Source organism: Cuculus canorus, chromosome 7 (assembly GCF_017976375.1).
Source record: "Cuculus canorus isolate bCucCan1 chromosome 7, bCucCan1.pri, whole genome shotgun sequence".
In the NCBI taxonomy this organism is placed as follows: domain Eukaryota; kingdom Metazoa; phylum Chordata; class Aves; order Cuculiformes; family Cuculidae; genus Cuculus; species Cuculus canorus.
The window spans coordinates 2325350-2352889 of record NC_071407.1 but is presented as its reverse complement, the minus strand read 5'-3'; the positions used below and the strand labels follow the sequence as shown (position 1 = coordinate 2352889).

The 27540-nt window shown below is 48.4% G+C and overlaps 1 protein-coding gene across 3 annotated transcripts in view; it reads left to right on the top strand.

The window, feature by feature from the left end:
• The window catches only part of GRK5 (G protein-coupled receptor kinase 5), a 170414-nt gene that overhangs the window by 26566 nt on the left and 116308 nt on the right, over window positions 1-27540 (top strand). Inside the window, exon 1 of one of the 3 annotated variants that reach the window (XM_054071154.1) lies at window positions 1084-1458. The exons of 1 other annotated variant lie outside the window; for it this stretch is intronic. In XM_054071154.1, the coding sequence (XP_053927129.1) occupies window positions 1353-1458 (106 nt within the window). In that variant the 5' untranslated portion in view covers window positions 1084-1352. Of the gene's footprint in view, window positions 1-1083; window positions 1459-27540 lie in introns of those variants that run through there. One more of the 3 variants, XM_054071156.1, reaches the window with a different exon arrangement.

Sequence of the window (27540 nt, the reverse complement as noted above, 5' to 3'; positions counted from 1 at the left end):
AGCAGTGGATGCCAGCACGGAGGGGATTTGGCTCTGGGAGTCCCTCATTGGCAAAGTTTTCTGGTTTGGGGCTGGTGCTACCAGGACCCATCATGCTGGAGCTCCTCCTGGAGGACCTCACTCCTTTAGTGCTTAAGCTCGAAATCTTCACGTGCTTCTACTGAAAACTGGGTGCAATTCTGGTGCCGAGGGTAACACAGCTATTTAGGGTGTGATGCCACCTGAAAGAACATCAGCGTGGAGACAAGAGGTGACCGTGGCTTCTGCATTGTTTGTTCTAACCATAAGCAAAGGTGGAAGCTGATCCCTGGGGAAAGGTTTTGGCTGTGCTCATCTGTGCCCTGGAGAATGAAGGCAGAGCATTATAGCTTTGGATTCTTAAAGCCGTGGATTTCATGTGGCTATATATAAAAAGTCACTTCAGTTCAGCAGAAAAACATTTGGACACACCAGGCAAGGAATTGTTCTTTATTATCTGCATCTTGGGTAACAAATCCGTTCTGATAAATGCAGACAATATCAAGTCCATTGTTGTTGGCACCCAAAAATAATAGTTAAGTTTTCTCTCGGGCAGTTCTGGTGGATGATGTCCAAAGATGACAGGCTTTTGCTGCTGATAAGTTCAAAGTAAATGTAGTTTTTTAGGTATATAGGAGAGTTGTTGTTACTTTTGAGTACTGAGTGTTCTTAGTGTGGTTACGTAAGAACAAACAGTGACGAAGTTGGCTTGAAGCCTTCTTTAGGGTTTATTTGGATCACAAAGAGAGTTCCCTGCTCTGTAAAAAGAGAAAACTGGGTTGATTTCACACTTGAAGCCATTCACTATGAATGCCTGCAGCAGCGCCTGGCGGAGGTCCCACTATTGCCGAATGAAGGCACCAAACTGTGTATCAGGAACACAAGAAGAGCAAAGTAGCTGGGCAGGACAACTCTGTCAAGGAAATTGATGCCCTATTCAATCAGGCCTCCAGTATGTTTTCCTTAGACATCCTGTACCTCCTTCAGGGTTTTAAAATGAACCATAACAACTTGTTCCTGCAGGCGAAGCCCAGTGTCCTTTGTACTCGCCAGGTCAAGCTCTTCACTTGCGCGCGGGCAGAGGTTTTCCACTGAATTTGCTCATTGCAGGAGGGGGCTTCATGAGTTAAAGCAAGATTAAGAAATTGCACTCCTGCTGCTGCATAAAAATGAAATTCAAAGCCAAGTGATGAGGCTTTAGAAGTCGTGGTTTGGGCTTATTGATAGTGAAGGGGCTGGGGAAAGGTCCAGTTCTGTTCCGTGCCCGAGCTCCACCAGAGCCCTGCTGAGCCCGAAGCGAGGCATCTGGTCCCCTCTGCTTCCCCGTCAATAAAATGACAACAATCCCAGTTTCTCAGCTGGATGGATGCATCGTAAGACGGTACAGAAGTACTTCAAGATCTCTATTAGAAAGCTGCTGCTTCGACAGAAGAATGAAAGGTATTTACTTCTGTGTGTGGTTGTTGCTGTGATACCTTCTTCAGCTTGGTGTACCAAGGCTTTTTACAGCAGTCCTTGCTTGTATTTGTGTTTCTCCTTGGAGCAACCCAATCCGGTGGGAGGTGTCCCTGCCTATAGCAGGGGAGGTGGAACTGCATGGGCTTTGAGCTCCCTTCCCACCCAAACCATTCTATGATTCCATGTCCTGGCAGGAAGCAAGGCTGTTCCACGTTTGCCTGTCGCTCCCTTCCCTCAAGAGTTTATACGCAGTTTAATTTGAATTCAATTCAATCGTGCATGATCTTCACTCCCTTCTACGCAGTAGTGGTAATGTGGTTGGAGATGAATGGAAGGATATCTTCATCTACAATGGAAGCTTCCAAAAGCAGGTGGCCAGAAGTGATGAGGTCAGGAGTAAGTTTGAATACAAAGAGCTCAAAGGCTCTTTTTGACACCTCAACGACAGTATTTAATAGGCATTTTTGCTCCAGCCTTAGAATTTGCCTAACCTGGGGTACAGATACTACCTCAGTGATCTGCTACACAAGTGCTGCAGTGTTTGTGGCCAATTCCAGTATCCACAGCATCGTCCTCCATTCCACCGCTGTGAACGTTTGCTGTGATTAACTGGCAGAGGGAGCCCTGGCCGATCGGAGAGCTCTCTCTTGCTATTTACTATCATTATAATAAGATATTTGACCCATACAATAACAGCGTTAGTGTCGGGTCCAAACCAAAATCTTTGGATTCCAAATGCTCTGAACTTTGGGAAATGGTCAGACCTAGATTTTGTGGCTTGGCTCAAGCTCTGAATGAAATAATACCAAATGTGCCCAGGATTAAAACTCCTTCAGAGTCAGAGGCTTTACTTTCAAAGGAAAGAGTTTCGATTTTTAATCTCCACTGTTTGCAAGGCTTCTTAGGACTTTGCAAATGCAAGTCAGGTTTCTCTACAGGTTTTTTTCCCCAAATCCTTTCATATGTGTTTATTAATTTCAAAGACTTCTAATATAGAGGAAGCCCACATTTTCCCCTTTGATTGTTGGTTGTGTTTTCACCTCTGTAGGGAGAGGAAGAATTAATGCAGTTGTAGACTTGATGTTTATAGGCTTCAAGGCTTTTGGTTTTTTTGTGCCGTGTGGATAGATGCATTGTGCACTTGCAGCCCTGAAAGCCAACCATGCCCTGGGCTGCATCCACAGCAGGTGGGGACCCCCTGGCCCAGGGTGCCCAGAGCAGTGGTGGCTGCCCCATCCCTGGAGGGGTTCCAGGCCAGGTTGGATGGGGCTCGGAGCCCCTGAGCCAGTGGGAGGTGTCCCTGCCCATGGCACGTGGTGGGACTGGGTGGGCTTTGAGGTCCCTTCTGACCCAAACCATTCCACGATCCTGTGCATATTCTTATGCCGTTGTTGGTAAAAATGCTAGTGATACAGTTTTATGTTTGAATTGGTTTGACATTGGAAGCTGAACATCTTAAGTGTCCCTCTAATGCTTTCCCTGTGTCCATCTAATGTTTTCGCTTTGAAGACTTGTGTGCTCTTGAGTCTTTGATAGACAAGGTGCTCCACGTGCCAGACTCTGCTTTAAAGAAGAATCCTGGGTGTATGCACCATGTTTAGGGAAAACATTAAATGCTACCAGAGAGCTGGAGAAGGGCTCTGGGTTGAACTTTTGTGGTTTGATACTTGAAAGATGACAGCCTAATTGTCCTGGCTGTTTATTTTTGAGATGACTGTGAGGGTTTTCAGTGCTCCCCAGCAGCGACTAACTTCTGCCTTTGCGAGAAGCGTTTCTCTTACCCTTTTCGTTTACCCCCTTTATAAACAAAGATTAAGGGGACCTCCCCAGGAAGTTGATGTTTACGTCCTTTAAGGACCTCAGTGACCGAATCTGTGTTAGGGGCAGGTGGTATGTGCTGACACGTCTCAGGGGCGAGCGAGGCTGGCACAGGCAAAGAAACACGGGGGCTGCCTGCGAAGCAGCGTGGGCAGCAGAGTGAGGGAGGGCATTCTCCCCCTCTGCTCAGCTCTTGTGAGAACCCACCTGGAGTCCCATGTCCAGTTCTGGAACCCCCAGCATAAGAAGGACATGGAACTGTTGGAACGGGTCCAGAGGAGGCTACAAAGATAGTCCGAGGGCTGGAGCACCTCTGCTGTGAGGATGGGCTGAGAGAGTTGGGGGTGTTCAGCCTGGAGAAGAGAAGGCTCCAGGGAGACCTTAGAGCAGCTTCCAGCGCTGAAAGGGGCTCCAGGAAAGCTGGAGCAGGTTTTTTGACAAGGGCCTGGAGTGATAGGATGAGGGGAATGGCTTTAAATTGGAGAGAGGAAGATTTAGATTGGACATTAGGAAGAAATGCTGAGGGTGGGGAGGCCCTGGCCCAGGTTGCCCAGAGCAGTGGTGGCTGCCCCATCCCTGGAGGGGTTCCAGGCCAGGTTGGATGGGGCTTGGAGCCCCTGAGCCAGTGGGAGGTGTCCCTGCCCATGGCAGGAGGTGGGACTGGATGGGCTTTGAGGTCCCTTCCAACCCAAACCATTCTATGATTCCTTAATTCTATGATTTTTCTCGCTCCTGCCTGGGTCTGCAGCACTGCTCAGGGCTCCCCTTCTCCCTGTGCCTCCCCACCAGCCTTTCTGTCTGCATGCAAAGTCCTGCATGGCTGCAGCGCACCTGGAGTTCCAGCGTTTCCCCTTTGCTCGGCGCTGCCCCGGTGGCAGCAGTGGGGCTGGCACAGCACTCAGCCCTGTGGTGGGCTCCGCTCTGCGGGTGCCCTGGCATCCCAGCTGCCTCCCCACCATCCCCGCTGGGATGGCAGGAAGCTCGGCGGAGAGTCTTGCGAATGCTCCGTGGTCAGGAGAGACCACAGAGCTGCAGCTGGCCGCTTGTGGGCTGGACCCAGCCCGCCGTGGGGCTTGGCTCCGTGCCTTTGCCTTGCGGAGGGTGGGGAGCAGGAGCCCAGGCACAGCAACACCACTGCTGCTCGTTTGCAGCCGCTGAAGACCTGGCTTGGGTAGCTGGAAGCAATACAAAACATTCCTGAGCTTGGAGGGGATCCATAGCTCAATTTTGGGCTCAGGATCCTCTCCATATTCTTCATTTCAGTGTTTGTGAGGTTCAGATTTGTATTAACTTCAGAGGGCTATCAAGAGGAAGCCAAATCAGCTCAAGGGCATCATTGTTAGCGCTTCTTGTAATCATGGAATCGTTGAATGGTTTGGTTGGAAGAGACCTTTACAGATCATCCCGTGCTCCAGTTCTTTGACGTTATCACCACTGAAAAAGAAAAAAAAAAGAAGAGGTGAAAATAAGGAAAAAATAGGTTTTGTTACATTGTGTTGATAATGTGAGGGTTGTAGAGACATCCGTACTTTCCGGACATACCTTTAGATGTTGTGCCTTAGGAAATAATGATAACACGTGCTTGCTAATGCATCATCCAGTCCTTATGGTCTGAATAAACCAGCAAAGGCTCAGTCGACTAATCTTCTCCTAAAGATAATGCCATTTTTCACATCAGTTTTTGGTGTTTCTTTTTAGCGAGCTCTGTAGGCATTGCTTAACATAAAAAGGCTACGGGAAATTCTTTTCCTCTGGAAATGCCAGCTGCAGTAAATCCTTCCTCCTTGACACTCCCGTAATGGAGAGCTTAGCATTTTGAAGCCCTGAGCTGTTGAGTCACCATGCCTGCAGAAGTCGCCTTCCTGCCAGCTCAGCTTTCCAGTGACCAGAGCCTCTGCTGCTCTGTGTTCTCCATCGGTGAACTGGGATGCTTTACCCTTCCTGAGCCTTCACATTGGACTGTGCTCCCATCCCCATCATCGCCAGCTGATCTCCACTAGCACCAGAGGGGGATACCTTGACACTTAGAGCTATTCAGGGACCCAAAGTAGCGTCTGCCACGTTCAACTCCTCTCTCTCATTATCTGCAGCCCCTTGAAAACCATAGAATCATGGAATCATAGAATGGTTTGAGTTGGAAGGGGGTTTAAACCCCATCCAGTTCAACTTCCCATGGCAGGGACACCTCCCGCTGAATCCGGTTCCTCCAAGCCTCATCCGACCTGGCCTGGAACCCCTCCAGGGATGGGGCAGCCACCACTGCTCTGGGCACCCTGGGCCAGGGCCTCCCCACCCTCACAGGAAAATGATTTTTTTTCCCAAGATCTCATCTCAATCTCCCCTCTTTCAGCTGAAAACCATTCCCCCTCATCCTGTCCCTGCACTCCCTGATCCAGAGCCCCTCCCCAGCTTTCCTGGAGCCCCTTTCAGCACTGGAAGCTGCTCTGAGGTCTCCCCATAGCCTTCTCTTCTCCAGGCTGAACAACCCCAGCTCTCTCAGCCTGGCCTCATACAGGAGGTGCTCCAGCCCTCGGATCATCTCCGTGGCGTCGTCTGGACTCGCTCCAACAGCTCCATGTCCTTCCTGTGCTGAGGACTCCAGAACTGGACGCAGCACTCCAGGTGGGGTCTCACCAGAGCGGAGCAGAGAGGCAGAATCCCCTCTCTCCCTGCTGGCCACGCTGCTGTGGATGCAGCCCAGGACACGGTTGGTTTCCGGGCAGTGAGCACACATTACAGGCTCAGGGTGAGCTTCTTATCCCCCAGCACCCCAAGTCCTTCTCTTCAGGGCTCCTCTCAGTCCATTCTCGCGGCTGAACGGCCCCTGTTGGAGGCGCAGGCTGTGCCGTACGCTGGGAGCGCCCAGCGTGTATATGTACTTTGTGGTGTGTGCTGATGGAGCTCGGCGCGGCTGCTCTCTGACACTGCTTTATAACGTTAGAACCGTTTGCTTGTGTGCAGTGTCCAGTCCTAGTTGTCATGTTTATTCTGCGGCCGTCGTTGCCGGTGGGATTCCATCTCTACTTACAGGAGCACTTTTATGCATTTGTACGTTTGAAAACCCGAGTGCACCCCAGTGTTCATCCCTGTCCCGAGATCTCTGCAGTCAGAGTTCCCTCGCACTAAGCTGCCTTGCAATCCTGACTCTTTTTTCCAGCCTGGAAACAGAACACCCAGGTCCCTTTTGTGAGCTCCTCACCCTCTGCTACACCGGGTGGGGGTTTGTTGCGCTCCCCCTCCCCTGGTAGGGACATTGCGGGTTTGCTTACACCAGAAATAGGAGTGGGAGGAAGATATTCAAGTTCTGTGGAGTGAACTGACATTATTGAATGCTTCATTGTGCTTTTTTCTCTGTTACCAGTGGAAAATGAGAATGTGAGGGTGGAGGAGCGAGAAGCGTTGTTTAGCGGCAACGCCTTAGTGCGAGCGTGCAGCCGCCGTGCGCTCGCCTGCGCGGGGCCGGATGCAGCGTGGTTCTGCCTGTGGTTAAGCTGTTAGGTGCAAGCGGCTTGGCCACCGCCAAGCCCACATTACGTAAAGGTCATCTGGCCCTGGGTTCCTTCTATTACTCCCAGACTTCACAAATGTAAATATGCGAAGCGCTGTATAACCCGAGACGGGAGAAGGAGGGTGAAAATTACGGTGCGCACAGCTTGAGTGGGGAGGGTTGTGTGTGTCGGTAATGAGTAATTTAGAACATCTGCAGACTTTTTATTTCTTTCTTTATTTTCCAGTGTTTTCCATATTCCCTGCTTTGTGGTAGAGCCTCTTTAAAAAGACCTGAAGGCAGGGTTGTTTCCAACAATAGGTGAATTAAAAAAGGCGTGGATGCCTTTCGTTCAGGTCAGCTCTGAGATCCAGCATTCAAACACAGAACCCAAATTTTGCTTGAAATATCTCAATTTCGAAGTTAACGTACGTAAGGAATCTCATCCTGCCCCTTCCCGCACCACTCCCACCCCCAAAACTGGAGTGTGTTTACTTGGAGAGACCTTCCCTTTCCCGTGTCCGCGTTAGCTGGCTGATGTGGTGTCATCTGCTCCTCTACAAGGAACCACAGTGCGGTCCCCGGGGTTGACACACCTTCTACGGGCTGGTGTTTCACTCTGCCTTTGAGTTTGGGCATGTGAGGACCTCCGTTTTCCCTCTCTGTTACACTTCCCCCCCTCCATCCCTGCGAGCACAGTAACATCAGTAGCGCTTGGTGTGCTTTCCATCCAGGATTTTAGAAAAGCTATAAAGAACAATAATCCCCTGCTTGCAGAAATAGATCTCCAGGCCACTCAGGCGCAGCAGATCCTCGCTGCTTGGGATGGGGCCAGCTGGACCTGTTTAATGTTCAGCTTCCAGTTGTATTTTTGGAAGAACTGATCCGTATTCGATATTTGAGCATCTCATTCCTTTGTTGTCATCTTTCAAGAAGGGAAATGTTTCTTCTTCCCCACCCTCAGTTTAATCAGAAGGCAAAAAATAGGAATTTGGGGATTCCGGTGTTATTTATTTTTCCCTATTAGGAAATGAGTCACGAGCAAGTGACAACAGTGTCTCCAATCAGAGGGAGCCAGAGCCTATGGATGCCAAGGACTCATCTGCTAATGGTGATTTCTCACTGCACAGCTTTACAGCCCTTCTCTGAACCTCACCCTCTTTCAGGGTTGCTTTTGCCTTTTAGTATTTTCCTTCCCAGCAAGCTGAAAAGGGCATTTCACTCTATGTCAGCAAGGGCGCATCCTGAGAGGTCCTCGGTGCTTTTTCATCCTGATAAATTGAGGGGGCGTCATAGGCTGTCAGCATGGCTCAGCGCTCCCTCCATCAAATCCATCGTGGAAGCATCTATTGGCAGAAGCACTCATGAAATTACCCATCAATATCTCTGCATTTCAGCTGCCACGTACTCACTGCGCTGATAGAAAGTCACGTGCGGGGGGCCAGGAGGGCTTTACTGGAAGGGTGGTTGAGAAGTCATTTCTCTTCCCTGGGAGACAGGGAAGGCTCGAACCATTCTGCTTTGTGCCAGTGCCGCTTATAGCTGGATTTTTAAGTCCTGCTATGTTTAGCGTTCCTCTCAAGGTGTACACCGAGCGCTGCCTTAAGATGCTAGGTATTAAAATTGAATGTAAAAAATGGATTGATGTTGTATCTGTTGCTCAGGACCTTTGCCTCGGCGCTGTTATCTGGTTTCGTTGCCTTATCGCTCTGGTAGGAAGTCGTTTGTTCTCCTTTCAGTGCTGAAAATTAATTATTTTTAAGAGGAGGATGAACTTAACGCAGAAAGCAAACGTGTTTTAACGTAAAGTATAACTGACTCTGATTCCAGGGAAAGTTATGTTGGCTTTGAGGGAAAAGAAAAGTGATTACAAATAAGCGTGTGTGAAGCCAGATGAGATTGGCTGGGCCTTGAGGAAAATGTATCTTAATCCCTTGATCTGACAGTCGCCTGGCAATCCGAACAGGAAAAGAAAGTCACTGGGGGATTTTTCCATCTCTGGGAGGTGGGAAATGCACATCCTACCGTAGAGGTGGAAAAAGAACAAATCAGTCTGCTGGGCAGTATGACAATTGCACACACATTCTTTTCTGGAGGGACTGCACTTAGTCAGGATATTCTCGTTTTCCGGCGATACGAGTGTCACAGGCACTGCCGGAGTCTCCTCGATCCCACGTGTGTGTACGTAAGTGCTGTGTTACCACATTATGGAGGTTTTTGTGCTGTGTAGTGAGTTCATCATAGCTGTCATTCTAAGACCTAAACAAAACTGGAGCCCTGCCACCCTGCCGCTGTCGAAAAACATAGGAATAAACTCTGTGTGACCAAATGGTTTGCCATCTGAATCAATAAGAAAATACCAGGTGAAGGAGAGAGGTAGGATCTGTCCAAGCATCCACACGTCTGTGCTTTCTGTGCATCTCTGCGTGCGTTGTTTGCATATGGGAGGAATACGTTGTGAATATTGTCTTTTCCATTTTTTTTTCAGGTATTTTCTAATGTAAATAGAATTCAGGGTTCGGTTTTGGACTCCTTAGGAGATGAAGGACATTGAGGGGTGGGAGCGCATCCAGAGAAGGCAACGGAGCTGGGGAAGAGGCTGGAGAACAAGCCTTACAAGGAGTGGCTGAGGGACTTGGGGCTGTTCAGCCTGGAGAAGAGGCTGAGGGGAGACCTCATCGCTCTCTGCAGCTCCGGAAAGGGGGTTGTAGAGATGATAAAGGTCCACAGTCCGGTGTCATGCACATCCCATCCCAATAATTCACCCGCCCTTCAGCCTGGCTTAGGCTGCCCTTAGGATGTGGATGCATGCGTTGGGTCTCGGGCTGGGATTACGTATGTGGCGGCTGCTTGGGCTGCAGCGGAGGGAGCGTGAAAACCAAAGACCCTTGAGTGGCTTCCAGGAAAGTGCCGGGACTGCACTACAGGAGTCTCTGTGCTATGGCGAGCTAACTCTTCTAAAGCTCCTTTTCACCAGGCAATATCTAGGTGAGGTGTTAAAGTTTTCCTGCTTATAGTGATCAGAATAGAGTCCGGTGCGGTCTGCTGGGTGTCCGTGCTGCGAGCAGGTGGGATTCTGCTCGGAACCTGGTTAAATGAAGGTGAACGATGGCAAAGCAAGTGCTCTTTGGAACCCACTGGAATTGGTCACGTTTTTCCAATTCCTTCTCTAATGACTCTTGTGTCAATAGCTGAGGTGATTACAGTCATGGGTGAGAGAGAGGAGATGCTGTCTTAGAAGTATGATCTTGAGGAGAGTATCTACATCCTCTCAGGTAGCAGAATAGGACATAATGCATTTGACTGTGATTCTGGGATGAGCAGGTCAGATACGAACCAAAGTGATTGAAGGGTTCCCATGGACTTCATTTCACAGTCATCTCATGTCTTCAGAGCACACCTCCTTGCTGAGAGCAGCTCATCTTCAGGACAACCTGAAGAGGCTTAGCAAAGCCTTTGAGCAGACCTGTGGCACTGGATATTCCCTGTCTTCATCAGCTTCTCCCACTCTTTCAGCTGAGCAGAAAAGTGAAGCTCCTGCTTTAGTCTGTGGGGCAACATCCACGCAGCTGCTTAATATTCCCTGAGGCCTTTTCGTTGCCCAAGTCTTGTCCTAGATGGCCATAAAATATTGATGTTTGAGTTTGTGTTTGATTTTATGACTTTGGCTACATCATGGGCTGCCAGACACCGAGGCCGGAGGTGATTTGTCTGCACTTACTATGTCAAACGTTAAAAGGGGATTAAAATTCTTGTACTTCAGCCTTCAAAATGCCCTTAATGCAGGAGGAGAACCTCGGGTCCATAGAACCTTGAGGCCATTTAATGCATTTCATCCCCAAGAAGTGCTTTTTAATGATGACTGCATTAAAAATGTTTCCTAAAAATGCGGCAGAGAGCACTGGGTATTTATCGACAAATAAAGCTGCAAGTGAACGAGACAGCTTGTTCGGGGTTTATCTCTGAAAATTACTGAAGCATTTCCAGAAAGAGTTTGTCAGGTGATTTGCATATTCATGAGCTGTAATTTCTCAATTGCTGTATTTAGTTGATAATGCCTTTTTTTAATACTGTAATTAAAAATTTTCTTGATCTGGGTTATACTTCAATTGTTTGCTTAGGTGAACCAAAACAATTGGTGTTTTGTTTACTCGGTGGTTTCAATACAGCTGGTAGATGTTAAAACATGGGTTATAAGAAAGATTTTCGTACATGACAGATTTCTTGGAGGACTCCCTGGGCAGTTTGGCTCTTGAGTCTGCCGTAGGAGAAGCCCACAGAGAGGCTTTGCTTTCTTTTGCCCAAAGCAGTGTGTGCACTCAATAGAAAGTGGAGGCATTAGAGGATAATGGACCTTGAGATAGGTCTCTATAAATCTATTTTAAATGGAAAGTCTTTGAAGTTTTGCAAAGCTGTTAAAGAAACTGTAAATATCTCCTGGGGGGTCAGAGGGTGTCATAGAATCATAGAATGTCCTGAGTTGGAAGGGACCCACAAGGATCAAGTCCAACTCCTGTCCTGACACAGGACAACCCCAACATTCACAGCGTGGGTCTGAAGGCGTTGTTCAAATGCTTCTGGAATATTGTCAGGTTTGGTGCCGTGACTGCTTCCCTGGGGAGCTATTCCAGTGCTCCACCACCCTCTGGGTGAGGAACCTTTTCCTAATGTCCAACCTATCCCTCCCCTGGCCCATCTTCCCCCCTATCGTTCATTGTCAGAGAGAAGAGCTCAGTGCCTGCTCCTCCTCCTCCTCCCTCTGTGAGGAAGCTGCAGCCTGCGAGGTCTCCTTCTCAGCCTCCTCTTCTCCAGGCTGAACAGACCGAGTGACTCTGAGGATGCAGAGAATTTGCAAAATGGATGTAGAAAGGTGAAATTAGAAGTGAAATCCAATGCAAGAGGAAAGTCATTAAATGCATGACGCTCTCTGAGCCAAAGGCATGGCTCGCCAGCCATGTGGCTTTGCAACACCGCCCACATCTTGCGTGGGTTAAGATAAGCACAGCACGGCTACAGACCCTGTGGCAAGACCTCCTGCGCACTGCTGAACTGGAGAAGAGCAAAACAATGAAGTGCAGATGAGCTTCTAGGACAGGAGAGGGGAGGATGGAGGGAGAGATGGGTGAGGAGGCGAAAGAAGGATGAGAGCAGTGAGGTACCAGGCAAGTTGGTTGCAGTAAAGCCCAGAATGACTGATAGAGCCCTTCCATTCATCTTTTGTCTTGAAGAAATGAGGATTTATGTCTATGTGTGAAGGTACCAAGGAAGAAGTTTCTTCAGGAATCCATTCTGCAAATGTCCCGGTCTAGTGATGCTGAGCTTGGACTGCAGGGTGCTGTGTTCTGGCTGAGGCGTAGACGTCCCATTCCATGGAAGTATGGAAGCAAATAAGATTCCAATTAGAACAAATACTGAAAGCTGTGAAATGTCTTTTTAGGAAAGGTTTCTCCTCCCCTCCATTTTGTCTGTGGTTGGTATTTCAGTGGACTGTTTTGATGAGACTGAGCTGTTTAGCTTCCCGACTGCATCAGCTGCTGTTCAGTTATGTGACTTTATAATAATGGAGAAATCTAAACCATGAAGCTCAAGTTGATGCATTTTGACCTTTTCAAATTGCGATATTCCAGCCAAGTCAAGTCTGAATGGTTTTGATCATTTTTAGTGAAAACATCGACAAATTGTATACCTTCTCATGGAACACTTGGGTTTAATGGAAACCTCCTTTCCCAGTGGGAAGTTCGGCCGTCAAATACAGTGTCAGCAGCTGCTGGGCTGGAGAACGTGCTAGTGGCAAAGGGAGGGCAGGAAAGAAAGAAAAATGTGTCATTGACCCACATGCACAGTTGATGAAATCAATTCCAATTTGCTCAAGTTGTTCTAGCGTCACTTTTAATTACATATGCCAAGGAGAAAGCTACAGAATCCAGTTGTGGGAATGAATGAGACAGTTGCGCAGCAGTCGTGAAAAGAACAGTCAGCGGAGAAATTATTTGCATTTGCTTTTTCTGACAGCTGATATTTTCCTGATAAATTGTTGCCCTTTATTGTTCTAGTTGCTTTGAAGAACCAACCCACCAAAGGGGGTGGTAGCTTTGCCCGCATTCCTGGCTTTCCATCGGCTGGCACGGGTTGGGGATGAAAACAGGAGGCTGAGACAGGAGGTAGAAGAGATAAAGTTGGCGTGGTTGGTTATGGTGTGTTGTAGAAAGGATGCTGATCTGACAACAGTGTCCTCTAGAGCTGTGAGTGCGTAGGGTCACGGTTTGTCATTCAGAATCAGTGGATTTGGGGACAGGTTGATGGTAGGAAACAGACTTCCATGGCTTGATGTAAGCTGATGACCCTCAAAACAAATGGACCTGTGGGGCTGCAGGCTGCTGAGAGAAACAGAGGAACTATAACGTTGGACATCTTCTTCCTATGGAGCGTGGGATTGTGCCAGGCGAGAGGACAAGAGAGACTGTCAAAGCAATTCCTTTTTAAACTCTAAACCATGTCTGTGGCTATGCCTTAGAATTTCTCTTCCGTGGACCCCAGGCAGGAGGATGTAGAAGGAAACATTGGCTGCAGGATATGCCAAAGGTGCCTGTATCAAATATGCAAAGTTGTTCCCCCAGGATTTCCCTTCAGTGGGGTCATATTGTTGTTAAATGGCTTGTTAAATAGGATTTAAATGGCTTATTAAATGAGGTTCCCAGCTGGGTGGCTCTTAGTGGGCAGACTGGTCCAATTATTCTGGATTTGCCCTCTTCCTGCAGCAGCCTTGCCCTGCGCAATGCTGATATTTCAGTGAAATTCACTTTTGCAAGAATATTATTCTAGCCTCGGATCTGGGCCAGGCCTTTATTTCTGTTAATTACAGATCAGTCATTCTTTTTCTTTTCTAAATGTTGAAAAAAATACGGTTTATGTGCAAGAATGGCTGGCAAGTGATACACCCACAGGAACCTTATGTTTTTCTAACATCTGCCTCTTTCTCTAATTTGCCTGCTGCTGCCATTGCAGCTCTCTCTCTTTCCTCTAGTGCTGTTCCCTGCCTTTTAGATGTTTTCTTTCTCTCCAGCCACCTTTAATTCCTACCGCTCGAACATCACAGTTTATTGCTTTATCAGTCAGTGTGACTTTTCTCTTTGTTTCAGTCATTCTGGGTAAATCTTCACGAGAGGTTTAATGGTAAAAGCTGCCTCCCCTTTCTCCTGGATGGTTGCTGGTCTCTTCTTCCAGGGAGCAAGTGAGAGAATGAGAGGAAATGCCCTCAAGTTGCACCAGGGAAGGTTTGGATTGGATGTTACGAAACATTTCTTTACTGAAAGAGTGGTGAAGGCAGAGGCTGCCCAGGGCAGCGATGGAGTCCCCATCCCTGGAGGGGTTTAAAAGACGGGCGGACGAAGTGCTCAGGAATCTGGTTTGGTAGTGGACAGGTATGGTTGGACTTGATGATCTCAAAAGTCTTTTCCAACCAAATTATTCTATGATTCTATACTGCATGTGTGGGCTCATGAAGGTGAGACCAGAGCAGGGCCGAGGGTGGCACACCGGGAGCACCACAAGTACTATCCTAACTCGTTTCAATTGGTAATCCCATTCTAAAAGCCTGTTTGGGATGTTTTCTTCATAGCACCTTCATGATGTCTCCTCTTTATATCAAAATAACACCTTCAGTCATTAAATAAGACTTCTTTTATGATTCTTTGCTCCGTGTGCTCCTCTTCTTCATAATCAGCCTGAAATCTCCCCAGAGAAGGAAGGTCCACCATCCCTCATCCTGGTTTTTTGAGTCCCGTGTTTGAACCACCCCCCTATTGCCAAACCTGTCCTAGCTTTGGAGGTCTGAAAACACGTCTTTCCATGGAATGACATATGTTTGCTGCGTACGTGTGGCGGGAGGAAGGACCATTGCTGTGCGGTGCTGTGGACAGGGAGCTGAGACGTGCAGTCATGTCCAACTTGGCATGCCTGGCTGGGGACAGGCTTGGAGCCAACTCCTGCCCGGGCACCTTGCTGTTCTCGCTGGCAGCCCTCGGCACAGGCTGCCAAAAACCCGCTGAGAAGCACGAAATCTGTTTTGTGGGGCAAGAGCTCACACCTGGGGCTGGAAACACAGCTCTCCTCCTTAGTCTTTTGTGGCTGTGGGCCATCACATGTCTGTTTGAACTTGCTGCCATCCAGCAGCGACTGTGTGAGTTGCTTCTTCTCCCTCCTGGTTTATCCGGGAGCTGTCATAAATTCTTCACCGGGCTGTTTGAGCTGGCTGTGGGAAGTCTCCCTCGCATCTGGCCGCGTCGCTGCTGTGGCCTGGCTGAGCGTGGTGTGAAGAGACCAACGGAGTGTGGAAAACTCCGGAGAGCTTCTGGGAGGGGATGGGACACCGCTGCTTCACATAACGTGTGAACAGAGCCCCAAAGAGCTTTCAGCTTCTCTATTGTCTGTGTGTGGTACCCACGTCTCGGGCGAGGACAGGCTGGGGGTGAACCCACCCCGGCTGTCACTTGGCTGAGGTGAGAGCAGTGCCAGAGACGAATACGATGGATGGTGTCATCTCCACATTCACCAGCAAATAAGACCACACAAGTTTTTGAAATAGCCCTGTTTGGGTTTGCGTCGGGGCAATCAGGGGAGTCTCAGCCAGGAATGGATTATGGCAGCCTGGAAGCTTCCTCACTTCCCTGCCCAACATCCCACCTATGGGGTAGGAAATGCTCTCTACAGGACACAAGGTGCCAATAAATAGTGAGGGGTTTTAGACGTACACCTCTGTACTGATCCTTCAGGTGTTGCCCAGAGCAGTGGTGGCTGCCCCATCCCTGGAGGGGTTCCAGTCCAGGTTGGATGGGGCTTGGAGCCCCTGATCCAGTGGGAGGTGTCCCTGCCCATGGCAGGGGGTGGGACTGGATGGGCTTTAAGGCCCTTCCAACTCAGACCATTCCATGATTCTGTGTGGAAGAGGCACTGCCTTATATATATGGAAAGCCGTCCCGTGGATAGGAAGCAACTGATAGACCATATTTTGCTTTGAGCTACGCTTTCCAGCAGTCACCACCTCCAGTGTATTCTCTCCCTTTGCCTTTTCAACCATCACGCTCACAGGCACGCTGCGGTGGGATGCTTTAGAGACCATCCCGATGGCTGTGTCCCACCTTCCAGGTGGTATTTGAAGGGTCACGCTTCCCAGGGTGTCTTGGTCAAGGTGAGTTAAGAGAATGCTTGGAAAAAAGCTACTGGAGAGTGTCCAGAAGAAGCCATAAATTTGGTGAAAGGTTTGGAGGGGAAGCTGTATAAGGAATGTCTAAAGCCACTTGGTCTGTTCAGCCTGGAGGAGACTGAGGGGAAACCTCATTGCAGTCTGCAGTTTTCCTCGCAAGGGGATGAGGAGGAGCAGGCGCTGAGCTCTTCTCTCTGGTGACCAATTATAGGGCCCGAGGGAATGGCAGGAAGATGGGCCAGGGGAGGGTTAAGTTGGACATTAGGAGAAGGTTCTTCCCCCAGAGGGTGGTGGAACACTGGAATAGCTCCCCTGGGGAAGTAGTCACGGCACCAAACCTGACAATACTCCAGCAGCATTTGGCCGACACCCTCAGACCCGTGGTGTGAATGTTGGGGTGTCCTGTGCAGGGATAGGAGTTGGACTTGATGGTCCTCATGGGTCTCTCCCAACTCAGGACATTCTGTAATTTGATTCTGTAGGCAGGTACATCTTGAAGTGCTGTAGGTCCCACCTTCTGAGGCTGCTGTTTCTTGTCTGCACATTGCTATGCTTCACTCTTTAATTTACGCCAAGAGAAGAAAATGAACCTGAATTTCAACATCTGGCTTTTATGGGCCTGAGAAATTCATGTGATTCGCAGAAAGGATTTCCATGATCAATACGCGCTGGCCTACCACCAGGCTGGAGTGGCCAGCTCTGCCCTTTGAGACTTTATCTTCTGTGTAGCAGCTGTGCAAACGTGGCCTTCGCTCTGCCGCCGGCACATCTCATGGCACTGACCAAGATGTCAGGAGAGAAGCTGGGGAAGCCCTCTGCGGAGCGTCCTACGCTGCCAAGAGTTGCAGTGCTTGAAATGCAAAGATAAGAGAACTGGAATGCAAAAAGTGTAACCTGGTGAATTGAGGTACTTCTGGGATTGCTTTAAACCAACAAGGAACCCCTCTGGCACCCTGTCCCTCCAGCTGTCACTGCCTAACCGTGTCGTATTCTTGGGAAACAGGGTCTCACCTATGGTTGAGTGGTTTTTAAAGCAGAAGATGGGTACAATGTGGTTTAAATCTTCCTTTCCCTGGATCTGCACTGTGTTGTTCCAACCTTGAGGAAGAAATTAGAGGTGCTCTGCTGAAGTATGCCTGAAGCATAGGTCTCTAACGGCTGAGGTGCAAGAAGAGCAAGTGTGAAAGCGATGAGGATGTGGTGCTATGAAGGCCCTGTGCCCTCCTAAGATCACTGTACCTGAGGTAGATTTTTCCACTATGACGCAAGCCAACTTTTGGGCAGCTTCTTCCCATGCGGCAGCACACACATCGCCCCACTTCAGGGGCTGGGCTGGCCCTGGAGGGTGAAATGTTCAAAACATTCGTCTTTTATTTCTGTCGCCGCTCAATATTATGGGAAGAGATGTTATCACAGCTAATCTGCGCGGTGTCTGTGGAATTTCTTGGCCTGCGAGGGTTTATATTGCATTCATGTCTTCCATGAATTGGGCACAGGTTTGGCTTCCAACAGCACTGGGTTTTTTTCAAGGGCATCCCAATGAGATGAAAGTGTGGTCGCTGACTGAAACCACAGTGTCAGACTCCGGTCTTAAGGATGTTTTGGATGGCTCTGTATTTTAATTCTTGATTTCCCCTGGCATCTAGACAACCAGCAATTTGTGTGAAATCCTAAGGGGAGGGGAAAAAAAACCAGAACTGGAGGAAATGCCTTAATTTAATTGATTGGAATATTTTGGAAATTCATATGTGCCGTTTTTTTATAAAAAGAGGGAACGAGAGAACAGAAAAAATACTGTGGAAAATCATCCCGAAGCTTTAGCATCCCATTTTTCCATGTTCTTTTTGTCTTTTAAACTTACTCCAATGTGCTGAAAAGAACAAAGTGATAGGTAGCGGTTGAAAAAAATTAATACATAAGAGCAGTCAACCCCGGGAACTCATTGCTGCAGCTTTTTGGCAGGGAATCATATTTTTGTCGGAAGATTTTGAAAACCTTGGTGCTGTCATGATTTATAAAGGTTGTGGTTTTGTGTAGGACAAGGAAGAGAATGAAAATGAGATCTTGTACTTCAGGATGAGATCTATCATTTGTCTCTTGCCCAGGTTCATATTAAGCACTCTGGGAGGCATTCTGTCATGCTGTCTTTTGAAGTACCGGGGAGAAACAATGAACAAATGTGGTGGAGGCTGAGAAACCTCAACCAGTAACTCACAGCTGTTTATGGGAATCATCTTGCAAGACATTGAGGTGGTGGAGCGCACCCAGAGAAGGGCGACAGGGCTGAGGAAGGGTCTGGAGCGCTCCGGTTATGGGAGTGACTGAGGGAAAAGGAGAGGAGGAGGCTGAGAGGAGATGTACACCTCTGCACTGGTCCTTCAGGTGTTGCCCAGAGCAGTGGTGGCTGCCCCATCCCTGGAGGGGTTCCAGGCCAGGTTGGATGGGGCTTGGAGCCCCTGAGCCAGTGGGAGGTGTCCCTGCCCGTGGCACGGGGTGGGACTGGATGGGCTTTGAGGTCCTTTCCAACCCAACCCATTCTATGATCCCATGTGCACCTCTTATTGCTTTACTGCTACAATGCCTGTAAAGGCGGCACACGATGAAGTGAAGATAAACCACACGCGACCAAGACCTCTGCAGAAGTAAGCATGGAACAGCACTGTGCGTGAGAGGGAGGGAAAGCTGACAGACAAACTTAACCTTAGATAATCCTGGTTAAATGCACACCATAGTGTAATCAGATCATGCCGCTGGTGTGTTGTTGCTCGAATTATATTTGTAATAAGCAGCTTTTCTCAAAAGACCGGGGTCATGCAGAGGGCTGTACGCTCCGAGTGCATTTCTGAGGGGCTGGGATACGTCTAACCCAGGCAACTCGAGGATGCTTTTTAGTTCTTGGGTCCCAGAGGAACCACGAACAGACGATGTGAGGTTGAGAACCTCTACTGCAGAGGGAAACGGGCCGAGATGTGAGGCTGGTGTCCCTTTGCTGACTCCTGAGCGCATCTGCAGATGAAGCGGAGCGTGATACAAAGGTCCCTGGCCCTGCACGGTCCAGGTTTGCTGCAGACACATAAACAGCGGTGCCACGTCAGGGTGGCGTCCTGCCCAGGCTGATTCTCAGTAAGGCAGTGGTTAAGGCTGCGTATAAACTCCCCAAATTTAACCTGCAGGTCTGTATTACTGAAAACCTGCACCACAAGCAGGATGGAGGTTTTCTATGTGCTGCTCAGAGCTCCCAGGTGTGACATGCCATACAGAGAGCTATCAGCGACTCCCTTCCGACACAACGCTTTTTACGTCTGACCTGCTTTTTGTAACTAATGGTGGTTTTTTTCTTGCCCAAGCAGTTGGGGTGGGTTATGAGCAGAGCCCTGCATGAGGCAGCTTTCCAATAGCCAGGACTCAGCAGCTGCGTTTGTGTAATAATCCCAGCAGCTTCCATCAAGAGAGGAGACTGCGAAAGGCTTGTAAATTCCTCCAGCAGAATTCTCCATTCTCATTCAGGGAGCAGATCTTGCCTCCAACGTGCTTATCTCCCTCCCTCCGTGTGCAGAGCCCTTGACGTCAATGGCAGATACGCTCTTTCAGCGAGAGCGGAGGACTGAGGTCACGCTCTGCCCTGCAAACAGGAGAATTATGGCCCTGGCGTTGAGGCGAGAAGGCTCTGTGCTTTCACATAAAGGGAAAAAGACTTGAAACAATAGAAAAATAAGAGAATAAATAGAATACATAGAAAAATAACAAGGTAGACTGCTTGCAGGAGGGATGCTTGGAGCTGCATCAGCAGGCGGTGGAAGGATGCAGCTCGCCGTTGCGTTTAAAACTGTGCCGCTTGCAGTGTGGAGGCTTTTCATTCATCCCCTTTACAGCTCTGGAAAGGGACATCTGTCAGTGCTGAAGCCGAACAGCAGTGGATGGCTGCAGCCCGCTGTGCTCATAACCCAGGGCATTTAAATCACAAACCGAGGGGGCAAACACCGCAGCTCGGCCATCGGGGGGGCTCTGTGATATTTATAGATTGCATTGCATGTTCTGCATTCGTTATGAGTGAAAGGTGCTCTGCGTGGTTAAATTATCAGGGGTTAAGTGTGGCTGCTTGTATTTAACCTAATGATGGATGTAGCTATTTTGGGGTTTTTTTGTTGTTGTATTTGAGAGGACCAAGTATATAGATTTAAGGATCTCTGAAGAAAATATTAGATTTGATGTTGTTAATGTTTCCTGTGAGGATGGGGAGGCCCTGGCCCAGGGTGCCCAGAACAGTGGTGGCTGCCCCATCCCTGGAGGGGTTCCAGGCCAGGTTGGATGGGGCTTGGAGCCCCTGATCCAGTGGGAGGAGTCCCTGCCCATGGCAGGGAGTGGAACTGGATGGGCTTTAATGTCCCTTCCAACCCAAACCAGTCTATGATTCTATGATAATCAAATTCCATTTATAAAGCTGCTTTTGTCGAGGGCATACTTTGCAGAAATTAACATTTTGCCTGGCATAAACTCTGGAACAGCATCCAGCTCATGCAAATGAAATATTGCCATTTACCTCAAAGAAATGTTTATTTCTTCTTCGCAATAAAGGAAGTGAGCTCGTAGCTTATATTCCCGGGAAACGTACAGCTCTGCGAAGGAGGTTTGTAGTTGTACACAAATATACCATAGTTTGTTGAGGCCAAAAGCCAAATGAGGTGACCAGAGCCAAAAGAGTTATCCCTGGGCGCTCCCCACAGTGCTGCGAGGGAGGACGTCTTCTGCAGGACGGTTTCCTCCTGGGCTTGGACGTCACTCACCATGCGGCTCACGCCACGAAGAACAGAGTGAAGCGGGCAGTTGGTATTGCTTTCATCCTGTCTCATGTTGCTGCAGAGGCTGTGATTATTCACCATTTACCTTCTCCAAATATTGAGCCAATTAGAAAAACAAACCTCTCTTTTGGTGAATGCCCAAGGGTGAAGCTTTAACGATGTGTGTTCTCCGCAAGCCCTAATCACAGGGGTTGCAATTGCGCCTGGGACTGCTGGGCTGAGCAAAACCAAATTCCTTTCTGATATATTTTCCACCTTGGCCAAGCCATGCTGAGTTGCTGCTTTTGTCCAGCTTCGGAAACCGAGCGGCTGAGACTGGTCCACACCGGGGTGGGAAAAGCAGTGATGGAGAAGGAACTGATAGTGCTTGGAGAACATCCCTCCAGGTGGGCAGCAAGTGAAGGTCCTGACTATTGGAGAAGGCTCGGTTGCTTGCAGACTGCCAGGGCATTTATTGACACGATGGTGTGAGATACAGACACAAGTTTCTCGGGTACTTTCCCCCATTAATGATCAAACAGGTGAGGCGTGGGAATTATTTAGAATAATCAAGACAGGACTATTCCTCAGTGCGGCATATGAATCTACGGTCTTTGTGTTGACGTCTTGTGTTTTTGTTACTTGTGTTTTCTGTTCGCTGATGAAGTAAGTGTCGTTCTCCAAAAGTTTACAGGCATGTCATTTTATAAGTTGAGAGATTTGAAGCGTATGAAGACCTCATCTGGAATGCTGTGTCCAGTTCTGGAATCCTCAATGTAAGAAGGATATGGAGCTGTTGGAAGGGGTCCACAGGAGGGCTACAAAGATGATCAGAGGGCTGGAGCATCTCCCATTTGAGGAAAGGCTGAGAGAGTTGGGGTTGTTCAGCCTGGAGAAGAGAAGGCTGCGGGGAGACCTTAGAGCAGCTTCCAGTGCTGAAAGGGGCTCCAGGAAAGCTGGGGAGGGGCTCTGGATCAGGGAGGGCAGGGATAGAATGAGAAGGAACTGTTTTAAGCTGAAAGATGGGAGATTGAGATGAGATCTTAGGAAGAAATGTTTTGCTGTGAGGGTGGGGAGGCCCTGGCCCAGATTGCCCAGAGCAGTGGTGGCTGCCCCATCCCTGGAGGGGTTCCAGGCCAGGTTGGATGATCCAGTGGGAGGTATCCCTTCCCCTGGCAGGGGGTGGAAGCGGATGGGCTGTGAAGTCCTTTCCAAACCAGACCATTCTATAATTCTATGAGAAGTCTGAGAAGCTGTTATACTTTCATTTCCATGCTGGCATTTTCGATCCCCTGCGTATCGAGAGCACGTTGCTGACTTTAGTCGAGCCCGTTATTAAACTCCTCTGATGGCTCAGCCTGCTATTAGTGCAGTTTCATACATGATAAGTGGTCTTGCTAAGCCATCTGAAATGAGTATAACAATCTAACTGGTGCCCAACGGGATATCCATCTTGTGTCCGACTGCCAGGAATAAATTATGCTCTTATACCGATAATTGCTCATGCCTGGATTTGAGGATTACAGTCCTGCAATGCTGATGATTAGAACTGGTCTCCGTCGTTGTGCACAGATGCTCCCTGTGATCCACTTCAGTGTCTGGCTCGGCTTCACCAGATTGATTGCTCTTTGCCAAAGCAGAGAGAGAGACAGTGTCCAACTCTGCAAAAGCAGTTCAGGCAGCTCGGACTCGATTTAATTCTATACAAGACAGGGGACTGGGGAGCACGTCTTCTAAGTAGTTTAGAGAAGTATTCTTGGTGGTTCTGAAAATCAAGTGGATCTTAGGAAAAAAAGAATTCAGGAAGACATAGTTTCAGAAAATTCAGAAGTATTTAAAAAACATGTAGAAAATCACGTAAAATTAAAAAATAAATCTGTTCTTCACTGAAGAAACAGAGATAACGACAAAATTTCTCTCTTTAAAATAATTTCCTTGTGCAAGAGTGGTGACAAAGCAATGTAAGAACTCCTGCTCTCTGCTTCACTGCCTCTTTTCTCACCCTCAGCTTAAAAATAACAGCTCTGTAGCACCTTCTGTTTTCTTGTGACGTCTACGCTCACTTTATGAATAATCTGTAGGGGTAACGCTGTGCTTGGTCTCTGATTGGGATTTTCCCATCTTGCCCAGTGTTGACTTAACCCCGGCTCCCACAGCAGTCGAGAGTGAAACGCCCATTGATTCCAGCACGAGCAGATTTTGACGTTTCAGAAATGCTCAGCCATAAGTGTTCTCGTTTTGGAAATAGCATGTGGTTGTGTTTGGCCCGTGTCGTGTTTTAGTCACTCCGAAAGAACACACGGAGTTCCAGCCCAGCCTCACCTGCCCTCACGACTGTGAGAGCTGAGGGCCCTGGAGAGGTTCTGAGGGCCAGAACGGTTGCTGTTGTCTTGTTTGGGGATTTTGCTTCTTTGTTTTTCTTCCCAGATTTCAAGAAAACCTATTTCTAGTCTAGGACAAAGCGGGTGCAAATATTTCTAACTGGCTGTGAAGAATGAATCTGAGGAAAAATGTTTGAACTCAGCCGCGCTGTGTGCAGTTCTGGGCGCCACAGGATAAGAAGAGTCTTTCCAAAGCTACTGGAGAGCGTCCAGAGGAGGGACACAAAGCTGGTGAAGGGATTTAGAGAGGAAGCCGTACCAGGAGCAGCTCAAGTCACTTGGTCTGTTCAGCCTGGAGAAAATGAGACTGAGGGGAGACCTCATCACAGTTACAGCTTCCTCACAAGGGGAGGAGGAGCAGGCGCTGAGCTCTTCTCTCTGGCAACCAAGGATAGGACCCGAGGGAATGGCAGGAAGATGTGCCAGGGGAGGGTTAGGTTGGACATTAGGAAAAGGTTCTTCCCCCGGAGGGTGGTGGAGCACTGGAACAGCTCCCAGGGAAGCAGTCATGGCACCAAACTTGACAATACTCCAAAAGCCTTTGGACAACGCCCTCAGACACCTGGTGTGGATGTTGGGGTTGCCCTGTGCAGGGACAGGAGCTGATCTCGATGGTCCTTGTGGATCTCTTCCAACTCACAACATTTTATGATTCTATATGTTTCGTTTGCTAATAAATGATAGCCACATTTTGATTTTGTTCATCATGATATTCTGCAGCATTGTCAAAGGGGTGAAAAATAGTTTGAAATCAAAAGTTTAAACAGTTTATTTTAACCTTATTGAAAACCTTTTTAATTTTATTTATTTTTTTTAAAGGGAAAGACACCATTGTTAAACATTTACTTATGGCTGGAAATACTCTCAGTCCGTGTTATGTGCTAGGAACTGACTGCAGGCAAGAGGAAGGGCTCTGGATTGAGATCTTAGGTAGGTTCAGCTTGGATATATACCTACGGTCATGGTTTAGAGCCTGCTATGATAATGTGAGTTCCAGCAGCTGTAAATTAGGAGCTCAGGCCAAAATCTTAGGCTCCTCAAGGGCAATAGCCCCTTGGCAGAGGGGCTGGGTGAGCACACAGGGATCCGCTTCAGCAACCTCACCCGAGTCTGTCTGTGGTCATGAGCTGCAGCCCTTAGTTTCACAAGTTATCATAGACTCACAGAAAGGTTTGTGTTGGAAGGGACCTCAAAGCCCATCCAGTCCCACCTCCTGCCATGGGCAGGGACACCTCCCACTGGATCAGGGGCTCCAAGCCCCATCCAACCTGGCCTGGAACCCCTCCAGAGATCATAGAATCATGAAGTGGTTTGGGTAGGAAGGAACATTAAAACTCATCCAGTTGCACCCCCTGCCATGGGCAGGAACACCTCCCACTGGATCAGGGGCTCCAAGCTCCATCCAACCTGGCCTGGAGCACCTCCAGGGATGGGGCAGCCATGTCACATGGTTGTCCTGGTTTGAACACACCGGTCTGAGCAATGTGAGTTGGAAGGGGAGTCAGCTTGTGACTTTGGAAATGTGCAAATCACCCCAAAGAAATTTGTCTCAGACACTTTTATGGTATTTCAGCTGAGGTTCCATGAAAAGTGCAAAAAATAACACTCCTTTGCCTGAAAACAAAGTCCCAAAACAAACAACCCCACAATAAATAAATGCTTGCCAGCAGCCATAAAAATCTTAAACTGTGATTTAATATCCTGTCTCCCTTTTGTCTTAATGGAAAAGGTCATATGGATGAAAGACATCTGCTGTTGTATCTCTCCTAGATTTCAAGACAAGACAAGTCCAATTCTTGGCTCTTTTCATGTGAGCAAATTGCCATGAATTCCTTCTCTTCAGTTGTCTTAAGGTGTCAGCTCTTGAAGAGGATGAACAGGGATTTCACATGCCAGGCTTTGCTCCTTATATTTTATTTTTCAGAGAGGGATGCCCGCCTCTGTCAGCATTAGGTAAAAGACATTCAAATGGGACTGGGTTCATTGGCATGAGCTGGAGGCTCTGGCCAAAGCCAAGTCCTGGTGGCAGCTTGTGGTGAAACTTTGGTCATCATCAAATGAGCCAACAAAAGATTTCTTTATATCACAGAGGACATCTGTCTTAGTGAACTAAGCATGGCCATGGCAGGAGGGCTGGCACACAGTTCATAGAATCATGGAATGGTTTGGGTCGGAAGGGACCTTAAAGTCCATTCAGTTCCACTGGCTCAGGGGCTCCAAGCCCCATCCAACCTGGCCTGGAACCCCTCCAGGGATGGGGCAGCCACCCCTGCTGTGGGCAACCTTGGCCAGAGCCTTCCCACCCTCACAGCAAAACATTTCTTCCTAAGATCTCATCTTGATGTCCCCTCTTTCAGCTGAAAACCATACCCTCTTGTCCTCTCCCTGCCCTCCCTGATCCAGAGCCCCTCCCCAGCTTTCTTGGAGCCCCTTTCAGCACTGGAAGCTGCTCTAAGGTCTCCCCACAGCCTTGTCTTCTCCAGGCTGAACAAACCCAACTCTCTCAGCCTGTCCTCATATGGGAGGTACTCCAACCCTCAGATCATCTCCGTGGCTTCCTCTGCACCCACTGCAACAGTTCCGTGTCCTTCTGATGTTGGAGACTCTAGAACTGAACTCAGGGCTCCAGGTGGGAAGGTGGGGTCTCACCAGAGCAGAGCAGAGGGGCAGAACCCCCTCCCTCTCCCTGCCGGCCACACTGCTTTGGATGCAGCCCAGGACACGGTTGGCTTTGTGGGCTCATGTTGAACTTCTCCTCCGCCAGCACCCCAAATCCTTCTCTGCCAGGCTGCTCCCAATCCATTCTCTGCCCAGCAGAGATGGGCTGCTTAAAACAAACAGCATAAATAGCATATAAAGACTGCTTTTCCCCCCAGCATCTCCCCACTCCTAGTTATCTTAGGTCCTCTTGCAATATTAACTGAAAAACTTTTCAAGAAGAACGGGTCTGGTTTTATTTGGCTTTTTTTTTTTTTCCCCTCATTAAAGTTGTGCAGTTAAACTGTCTGGGATAATTTCTTTTCCCAGTTGTACATGTGGAGTGTCTCAACAGGACTGTAAAAGTCATGCTAATTTATGTGCGGGCAGAATTCATCTTTAAGCTGGAAAAGCTTTTTCTATTTTTGTTTGCAAAATACTTTTGGGTCCTTAAGTCGAGGGCACTGCTGAAAAGCCAAGGGATGTGTTTGGTTTATTCTTTTTATTAATATACTTCAAAAGCAACTCAGAAATGTTTTACTCGATACCTGGAGCCAAGGCAGCAAAGTGCAAACCGCTTTGTCATTTACTGATGTGGAAAATGTGAAACAAAGTGGATGCACATTCTACTTTTTTTTCCCCTGTCTTTGCTTCTCTGCTTCTGGGAGGTAAACGTTTCTTTTGTAAAATAATTGAGAGCACTGCCTTTCTAGGCATAAAATACCAATAATTGATGTTTATTTTTACTACCCCTGTAAGCACTCTTCCACACCTCCCATGTTATACTCCCATGAAAACCCTCCATACCAGTAAGAAACCAGCACTTACTCCAGGAACAATCTGCACTTATAGCTCTGTGCGGACCGTTAGGATCGTTCTCTCTCCCTCTCTCAAGGGGTTTGCTGAAGGGCTTTCTGGCACGCACGGCTCACGCTCAGACCTGCTGGAGTTGGAGGGGCTTGACATAGCTGGACTCAAGGCTGTTGGGGTTGAGAACCAACCAGTTCTGCTCTTGAGACGCTAGGAGGGCGATCGTCGCCTGCCTTTCAAGAGGATTAAATACACAAAAGCATGGAAAATAACTGAAATTCCTGGTTTGCTAAGGCTGAAATTCTAGACCTTTGCTTGGAAAAAAATCCCATGTCTTCATGAAAATGAGCCACAGGAGACAGAGGGAGGCTGTTCAATCCAGTCGTTCCATCAAAGGTGGAAAAGACAACCAGGACAGCCCTGCTTCTCGACACCCCGTTGCTGCGGCAGAGGATCCGAGTGAGGATCCATGCCGTGCAAGGTGCAGTCCACGTCCACCGGCGGCGGGAGAGCCCGAGCCTCCGGAGCAAAGGGCAGCCTGAACTCGAGGCTTCCTGCCTTGTGTTGTTTCTCCAGACCTTTCCCACCAGCGCTGTTTCCAGCCGGGGTCTTGTTTTTGTTGTCATTTTAAAATGTGATTTGGAACTCTAACTTCAGCCAGCTGAAATGATTTCCTTTTTGCCCCCTTGCTGAGAAGGTTTATAAATATCGAGTTACGCAGGAAGCAAATTCTCTCATTATCAGATTGTTCTGTAGTCACTTTTCTTTTCCTCAAAAGCATAATGGCCAACTTTATCAGTGCTCAGTCATTTGTTTCCTATTAAACACGAGTGATTAAGATACTGTTTGGCTCGCTGGGAAGAGTTACTGACCTGTTTTGTCTGTAAATGT